The sequence below is a fragment of the Arachis ipaensis genome, chromosome B04 (assembly GCF_000816755.2).
Source record: "Arachis ipaensis cultivar K30076 chromosome B04, Araip1.1, whole genome shotgun sequence".
In the NCBI taxonomy this organism is placed as follows: domain Eukaryota; kingdom Viridiplantae; phylum Streptophyta; class Magnoliopsida; order Fabales; family Fabaceae; genus Arachis; species Arachis ipaensis.
The window spans coordinates 12,114,234-12,123,357 of NC_029788.2; the positions used below are offsets into that span (position 1 = coordinate 12,114,234).

The 9,124-nt window shown below is 32.8% G+C and overlaps 1 protein-coding gene across 1 annotated transcript; it reads left to right on the forward strand.

The window, feature by feature from the left end:
* LOC107638914 (stilbene synthase 3-like) lies at positions 7,491-9,124 on the forward strand. The gene is made up of 2 exons (XM_016342312.2): positions 7,491-7,774; positions 7,926-9,124. Exons 1-2 carry the CDS (start codon positions 7,597-7,599, stop codon positions 8,915-8,917), a joined length of 1,170 nt encoding a protein of 389 aa, XP_016197798.1. The 5' UTR covers positions 7,491-7,596; the 3' UTR covers positions 8,918-9,124.

Sequence of the window (9,124 nt, forward strand, 5' to 3'; positions counted from 1 at the left end):
ATTTAAATTTTTAATAATATTTGTCATCAAGGGGGAGATTGATAAGTTTGGAAAACTCTAATTTAAATTAATGATGATCAAACATTATTAAAATAATTAGTTGCAAAATTATTAATGTAATTTTAATCCATATGTGCTAATTGAAATAATTTTGCTATGCAGGTTTTTGCAATTGGGCCGAAAAGAAAAGAAAAGAAAATTATAACAAGCACAATTGTATCAAAAATATATTCAGCCTTGGTATTAAATTGTTATGATTATGGTGGCTGAAATTATGGTTATGTTACTTGGGCCGAAAAAAAAAGAAAAAATTCCAAGCCCAATATGAATGTAAACATTCAGCCTTGTTCAAAATGCTTGAGTATTATGGCTGAAGCAATTTGTGGTTAATTGGGCATGAATCAAATTAATCTAGCCCAACATGATTTGCCTCAAGACCATTAAGGTTGGTCCGAAAATTAAAAGAAGAGAAAGCAAAGAATGCTTCCAATGGATCTCTTTCTCTCATGTGATGGATTCCAAATTCATTCAATTATCATTAATTACATGGGAACAATGAGAGAGAAAAGGCAATTGATTTGATTGATGCCTTAATGATACACGCTACTCAGCAAAGGGAAGAAACAAATTCAATTAATTTCATTTTCTTTCCTAATTCAATGCTTTTCTAATTTCTCTCTCTTCTCTCTCTACTTGCTTCTCACTTTCGGTCACTTCCATCACATCAACCAAGGAAGCTTTTGCAAGCTATCAAGAAGAAGCTAGAAGCAAGATAAAGACCATTGCAATGATGGAAAGAAAAAGAAAACAAAAAGTATGTTGTGGCTGAGATTCTCATCACTTATGGTAAGATTTGTTGAAGAGATCTCAGCTTCTTCATACCAAAAATGGATGATGAAGATTTCGGTCAGAGGAAGAAGATCTCAGATGGATGGCTCGTCTCTGCTTTTGGGTTCACTCATCACAGAAGGTAGCTAGGGTGGCTACGTGAAAGAGGAAGCAAAAGTGGAGCAGGAGGAGCTGTCATGCATCAAGAAGCATCAAGGGCTAGGAGTCCTTCTTGGAGTGCAAGACAAGTTGGATGGCTCAGATTGATGAAGCTTGGTGTAAAGAGAAGACTCAGAGGTAATTGCATGTTGGTTCTAACATTCACTTATCTCTCCTCTCTCTATGGCCGAACCGGTTTGCATGAAGAAGAAGAAGTTTAGCTTGGTTTATTTGGTTTCAACTGTGGAGGCTTCCCCCTTTAAGTAAGGGAGAACAGCCAGGGCTTGAAGCAAGGAAAAGAGTGAGCACAGAGTTCCTATAGCTCCCCAAGCTAACAGAAGTTCTTCTCCTTCAATGTTTTCTATTTTGTAATTTTCTGTTTAATTTTGTCTGTCTTGAGTCTCATGAAAAAAGGCAAACAGTGAGGTTTGTAAGAAAAAGCCATAGAGCGGAAAAAGGCAGAGAGTGCAAAATTAAAAGAAAAAGCCATAGATGTCCTTAGAGGTCCTTTGTACATCTATGTTGTGTTTCTTAATTCTGTGGGAATCTCCTTGCAAGTTGGGTTAGCACTTAGCAGTTGAAAGCTTGGCAGTAACCAAGTCAAGTTCAGGATTGGGGTTTAGATTCTGGACTTGTCCGGATAGGAAGGGTAGTTCCTAGGGAGAATTGGTGTTTGTAATCAAGGATGATTATAGTGAAATTCCATCATTGTTGTGATGGAGACTGGATGTAGGCTGCATTGCACTTAGCAGCTGAACCAGGATATATCTTGGTGTAATTCTCTATCTCTCTTCTACTCCATTTCTGTTTCTGCTGCACAGGAGATAAAACTGAAAAATATCTTGTGCCGGGTGACGAGATAAAAAGAAAAAGTCTCGTGGCTGGGTACGAGACAAAAATATAAAAGTCTCTAGAAGTTGTTTCAAAGACCAGCAAGTTACTAAGCGAAAAAAAGGGGCTAAGATTCAACCCCCCTTCTCTTAGCCACTGAAAACCATCAATTTGGAAATTAAATGTTCTTATAGTGACAAAATTAAAAGACTCATGATATTACTACAACAGAAATTAATTCTAAAACGAGACATGTCATTAGAACTAAATAAATAAGTTAGTATATTTTTTTACTCCAACTCTGCTATGATAGATGCTTAGTCAAATACAATTCATCAAAATTGTACTATTAGAGTGGAGGTTCTCTTTTCGTTTTAACTTCTTAGTTGATTCTATTACACTAAACTTCTATAAATAGCTAATGTTGTAGGAGATTTGAAGCTACACCAAGATTACATGGTGGAATTTATCAAGTTTCTTAAGACAGGAATCTGGAAACAGATCTAGTCATACTATTGTAACAATGTTTGGATTTTTATTTTTGACCACCATAAAAATGCAGGTTGAAAGTGTTAACAAACCTGAAATTCTACTGGAAGTAGTGCAAATCTTGACAGATCTTGACTTCATAATTACCAAAGCCTACATATCTTCAAATGGAGGATGGTGTATGGATGGTACTTTTTGTTAATTAAATTTAACTTTCACTTGAAATGCATTTACTACAAGAATGTGTCCATGAAGTAGGTACTACATATATTTGATTAACTAACCTTATATACATTGCTCAGTGCTAAGATTAAGATTATGAAAAGCTATTAGAACTTAATTATAATTGTTGTTACATAAATAATACAGGGAGAAAGTGTTGTTTAAATAACATAAATTATTTACTTTATATGTATGCTTGAAATTTTATGGAACTTCACCTAATTAACTATGGTGCATTTTCAATTCATTTTCTTTAATTTTTCTGTGGGATAAGTATTATTTTGGTCCCTAACGTTTAGGGTCAGAATCGAAACCGTTTCCAACATAATTTTTTATTTAGAGTCATCCTTAATATTTTATTTCATATTAAAATCATCCTTTTTAATAAAATTTTGAATTTTATTACTAAATTATCCCTATTCTAATAAATAAAAAAATTATAAAATAAAAAAAAAAACAAAAGAGGGAAGCGCCGGTGGTTCTGCTTCGGCTTCTGCATCTGCTCCTTCTTCTGCATCTGCTTCCGATCTGCTTCTGCATCTGCATCTGCTTCTTCTTCTGCTTCGGCTTCTGCATCTGCATTTTCTTTTGCTTCTGCATTTGCTTTTGTTTTGTTTTTGCTTCTAATTCTGATTCTGATTTTGTGTGTTGATTTTGTTGTTGAATTTGATGTTGTTGAATTGGGTACTCGTTGAATTTGATGTTGTTTCTGCTTTTGAATTTGATTCTGATTCTGATTATTAATATTTGATGGGAGTAAGGGAGGTGGTAGTGGTGGAGTAAGGGAGGTGCTGGTAGTGGTAAAAGGGTATTTTTGTCTGTAAAAAGTTAAAAGGACGATTTTAATACGAAAAAAAACGTTAAGGATGATTCTAAATCAAAAATTACGTTGGGGACGGTTTCAATTCTGACCCTCAACGTTAGGACCAAAACAATACTTTTCCTTTTTTCTGTTACTACCTATTTTTACTATTTTTAAGTTATTGAAAGTTTAATTAAAGATGGTTATCATAGATAATAAGAATCATTGAAAACAATAATTTCATGCATAAAATTTATGAATGAACCTAGAAATTACTACAAGATTTGCCATTATTTTCATTTTCATTTTGGTCCTTACTAGTCCCTGCTGTATTTTCAATTTGGTCCTGCATAAGCATAAAATTAGAAGACATTTATCATATTAGAAATTAAAATTAAAAAGAAATACCTATTGATCATGGTGTAGAGTTGAAGATTGCACCATTTTGAATCGTTGAACGGAAGTTTGTATAGTGGCAAGTTCAATTTGATATTGTTTGATTAAGTTTTGATAACAATGGATAAGCTGAACAGGACCAGTAACAGGGTATCATTTCCACAAGTTGGCTTCAATAACCAAAGATCTTGTTGTCACTTGACATATCTTGTCCGAGATCTCTACTGTCCTTACACCAGGTTTTTTCTTTGTTTTCTGCACTATACCACATTCGGTTAATATTGAAAATATTCCTTTTAAGATTGAAAATATTCCTAACTTGTCCATTCTTTTTGAAATTATCAGTTGGTTATCTTTTTCTCCTGATTCTCAGAAGATTACAGAGATCATCAAGAAACGGTATGATAAACCGTATAGAAAGTTTGGGGATGTCCCTTTTCTGACAAAGAAGCTTTCGTTTAAGGAGTGGAAGGTAAAAGTAACATATATATCATGCAAATCATATAAATTATTCTAACAACAAATTAGGTTATTTTCTTTTCTTATCTTATATTATAGTATCCTTTTTATGTACAGGACCACTTTCTTATTGATGATGATGAGGAGGAGTTTTTTTTTTGAGGGCTTTCAAGTATATAGGACAAGTAAGCGATTTAGCCAAATGATGTCAGATATTTGTGAGGATGTGGATACAACCCACGAATGACTAATTCCTGCTTACAAAAAGGGGTTGGAAAGGTACTGAGAAACATATGAGAAATGAAAAAATATAAAGAAAAAAGCAAAGGAGAATCGAGCGTCACTCTTAGGTGGTTCTATCCATTGTGGTGGTTCTATTCCACTGAACTCAACTATAGAGAGGATGGTAATATAATTTAAGTGGCTTTAGATCTTATTTAATAGACATTTGTTTATGTAAAATTTTTCTTATTTTGTGTTTTATGTGAAATAGAAGAAGCTATTGGGCCGTACATCAACCCACGAGGAAGTCTTCAAGAAAACCCACAGACTTAAAAGTGACAAGTCTAATTGGGTCGAAAAGCGCTCCAAGACACTCATGTGAGATATAGTATAAATATTAAATCATTAATTAATTAAAATGTTATATAAATATGGCTGTGGATTTGTTGTTTATACATGTGCCTTATGATTTCCTTATGGTTATATATGAAAATAGGTTTTGTTCCAATTCTTATTGAGAAACATGTGTTGATATACTATATATGTTAGGAAACTGTTACTGGAACAAACCAGATAGAAAACTGTTACTTAAGAAAATATAAGAAAACATAACGGTATCGTTTAGCCGATAGCTACCATTCTAATTCTAGTGCACAAGAAGAAGAAGGATTCAGGGATAGATATCCTCTGTAGTAATTTTTTTATTCGTTGTTTCAAAGTAGCGGAATAGATCCAGAGAGAGGGAAAGTAAAATACAAAAGAGCGAGAGTGAGAGAGACAAAAATCTGTCGGTAATTTGTGTAGAAGACTTATCGATAGAAAAAAATCTGTCGGTAATAAAAAATCCGTCTATAATAAAGACTAAATCTGTTTGTAAATCTATTTGTAATAAGTAATTTTTTAGTTGTGTATGATAGTTAGCTAAAAATGTTATAGTGAGTTTTGGATTCAATGACTATGATGTTAAGAAAAATATTATTGTATGGTCTTTAATTTCCATGACATTGTCCTTAATATTATGCTAAATTCAATTTATTCTTAAGATATTTGAGATGGTGTATATATTGACGAGTATCTGTGATTCCACAGTTTTACAAGTTTATAAGTTGTGAAGTGCACTATTTTTTATGAAAGGGTTTTATTAGGTAGACAATGACTTTTGTAAACAATATGAATAATAAGTTTTAGAATTGATCCAATAAAGTAAAAAAACACTCCACTCCTAAATTACCTCCTAAACCTTAACATTAGAATAACCATCTGCATACCTAGTAAATTGAACATCCAGCCATTGTTAACTGTGCATGAGTAAATCGAATCAAAAGAAATAACCATCCAATTAAAAATAATGAACATAATCATCTGCATACCTATTAAATTGAACATTCGACATATCCATTATTCACATTATTTAGTATTCTTATTGTCTACCTATATTTTTTTTTATGAAAATATATTTTCCATCGGTAAAATGATAAGAGTGACTATAGTAATAAAAATTCTAGTAGTATAAAATAATAGTCAATTATATTATTATTTATTTGTTCAAGCAAGACTACTAATTAACTAAAGACCAGACTCATACATGGTTGTAGATTCCAGTGTCATCCACCAAACTCCTCGCACACCCAGTCAAACACACCGGCTTTCAATATTGAAATTTAATAAGATCACCTTAATTATAAATATACTACAAGTACACTATTAGTTAATAAATCACATACATATTTTTGCTTCGAAGATATTTAATTTCAACATGACATGGATGTAATGCATGGTAATAAGCACATGTGCCCAACTACCTACTGGATGCACTTATTCATATCCTTCATACTTTTTAGATATATGTAATGTAAATAAAAAGAGCCGCCAGACATTAAATAAAAGATTGGGTTAATAGTCAGAAAGATGATTTATTTTTTAAATTAGTTTTTAGATAATTTTTTTTAGTTATATTAGTCTTTAAACGATAAAATGTAAGTTAAATTGGTCTTTCCATTAATTAGTTAATGAAGTGTCATGTTAAGTGTCACGTGGCATGATTACGTGAGTGTCACTTGATATGTAAAAAAGTTATTTATAATAAAAATAATTCCTGAAAGTCCAGACATAAGTCATTTTTATCCCTATAATTTGAAGAAATAATCAAATTAGTCTTTATATAAATTTTTTTTATTTTTTTCATAATATTAAATTTAAAAAATTTTTGATAGTACTAATTTTAATATTATTTTTTAGAAACTAAAATAACTACTATATTTATTTAGTGAGATCTAAAAGATTAAAGCATTTAAAATAACTACTATATTTATTTAGTGAAATCCAAAATATTAAAACTAGTTACGTTTTATCTTTCAAGAACTAATATGATTTAAAAAGTCATTTAAGGACTAATTTAAAGAATGAGTGATCTTTCAGGGACGAATTTGACCATTAGCCCATAAAAGATTTCTATAATATGATTGGATGCATACATGAGATAAAAGAGGAAATTTTTTACAAAACAAGTAAAAAGAAAAACTCTATTTTTTACAAAAAATAAAACATTCTCAAATCTAAAATATTCCTAACAAACCAAATCAAAGTTTTTGGTTTTTTACTTATTTTACAATTTGACAAGTCAAAAATTAATTTATCATAATACTAAATTCTATTTAAGAGTTTATCCCACATTGATTAAAGAAAAAGAGAAAGAAAAAGAAAAACGAAAAAATTAAAAGAAATAGCAAATACTATATTCTACCAACCACCAAAAATGGACCCATACATCAATCACAAGACGAAAAGATCTCTATACAAATAAGCCGCCAATCTGGTCCGCCATCCATACAATATCATGAATTAAATAACACTAAAACTACACAATATATGTAACATGATACATGCCCAATCAATCAATCAAAGTCAAAGCAAAACAATTAAACAACCAAGAAGTCAGAATACTTCGTTTTTGAAGTTAACTAATTAAATTATAATCATTGTCACCATTACAACACTTTGAGTTAGCACGTTTTCTATGTAAGTTCCAATTCCCCCATTTAATTCCACATATGCCCCTACTCATGCATATAAATATTCCCCTTCTCTCTGCCTAAGTCTTCACCAAAATACAAAGCACATAGCTAAAGTTTGCTCTCCCAAAGAACATAGCTAAGCTTTGTTGTCCCAAAGAACACAGCTAGGAAAAGATGGTCGCTGTTAGTGAGATCCGCAAGGCTCAAAGGGCAGAAGGTCCTGCAACGGTACTCGCGATTGGCACAGCAAATCCACCAAACTGTGTTGATCAAAGTACATATGCAGATTATTATTTTAGAGTCACCAACAGCGAACACATGACCGATCTTAAGAAGAAGTTTCAGCGCATTTGTATGTATTTTTATTAATTAAGCGTTTTAGCTTTATTTATTTAATATTTATCAAAAAAAATTATCGTTTTACTTTTATATTACTTAAAACAGACATTTTCTCAACTTTATCAAAGGTAATGATGGATGTGAATTACACATTTTTATTTCAGGTGAGAGAACACAGATCAAGAACAGACATATGTACTTAACAGAAGAGATACTGAAAGAGAACCCTAACATGTGCGCATACAAGGCACCGTCGTTGGATGCAAGAGAAGACATGATGATCAGGGAGGTACCAAGGGTTGGAAAAGAGGCTGCAACCAAGGCCATCAAGGAATGGGGCCAGCCAATGTCTAAGATCACACATTTGATCTTCTGCACTACCAGCGGCGTTGCGTTGCCTGGCGTTGATTATGAACTCATCGTACTCTTAGGGCTCGACCCATGCGTCAAGAGGTACATGATGTACCACCAAGGTTGCTTCGCTGGCGGCACTGTCCTTCGTTTGGCTAAGGACTTGGCTGAAAACAACAAGGATGCTCGTGTACTTATCGTTTGTTCTGAGAATACTGCGGTCACTTTCCGCGGTCCCAGTGAGACAGACATGGATAGTCTTGTAGGGCAAGCATTATTTGCTGATGGAGCTGCTGCGATTATCATTGGTTCTGATCCTGTGCCAGAGGTTGAGAAGCCTATCTTTGAGCTTGTTTCGACTGATCAAAAACTTGTCCCTGGCAGCCATGGAGCCATCGGTGGTCTCCTTCGTGAAGTTGGGCTTACATTCTATCTTAACAAGAGTGTTCCTGATATTATTTCGCAAAATATCAATGACGCACTCAGTAAAGCTTTTGATCCATTGGGCATATCTGATTATAACTCAATATTTTGGATTGCACACCCTGGTGGACGTGCAATTTTAGACCAGGTTGAACAGAAGGTGAACTTGAAACCAGAAAAAATGAAAGCTACTAGAGATGTGCTTAGCAATTATGGTAATATGTCAAGTGCATGTGTGTTCTTCATTATGGATTTGATGAGGAAGAAGTCTCTTGAAGAAGGACTTAAAACCACTGGTGAAGGACTTGATTGGGGTGTGCTTTTTGGCTTTGGTCCTGGCCTTACTATTGAAACTGTCGTTCTCCGCAGCGTGGCCATATAATGCACTTAATTCTGCATATATGCGATTGTGTCATTTTTTAATAATTTTTTTCCTCTAAAATAAGGTCCTAAATGGCTCATATATTATTAGATGAGTGAAAAATTAGAAAAAGATGTCTAAATTTAATTCTTTATGCAAAGATCATTCAATATCAAAGTTTGTAATTGTTAGTAAAAAATATATCAAATTCTTTTCCATTGAGCAGCA

What these genes read in the sequence shown, in the direction of transcription:
- LOC107638914 (XM_016342312.2), top strand. Translation starts at nt 7,597, where the DNA reads ATGGTCGCTGTTAGTGAGATCCGCAAGGCTCAAAGGGCAGAAGGTCCT. An exon ending in GAAGAAGTTTCAGCGCATTT is followed by an intron (nt 7,775 to 7,925) that starts GTATGTATTTTT and finishes TTTTTATTTCAG; the next exon opens with GTGAGAGAACACAGATCAAG.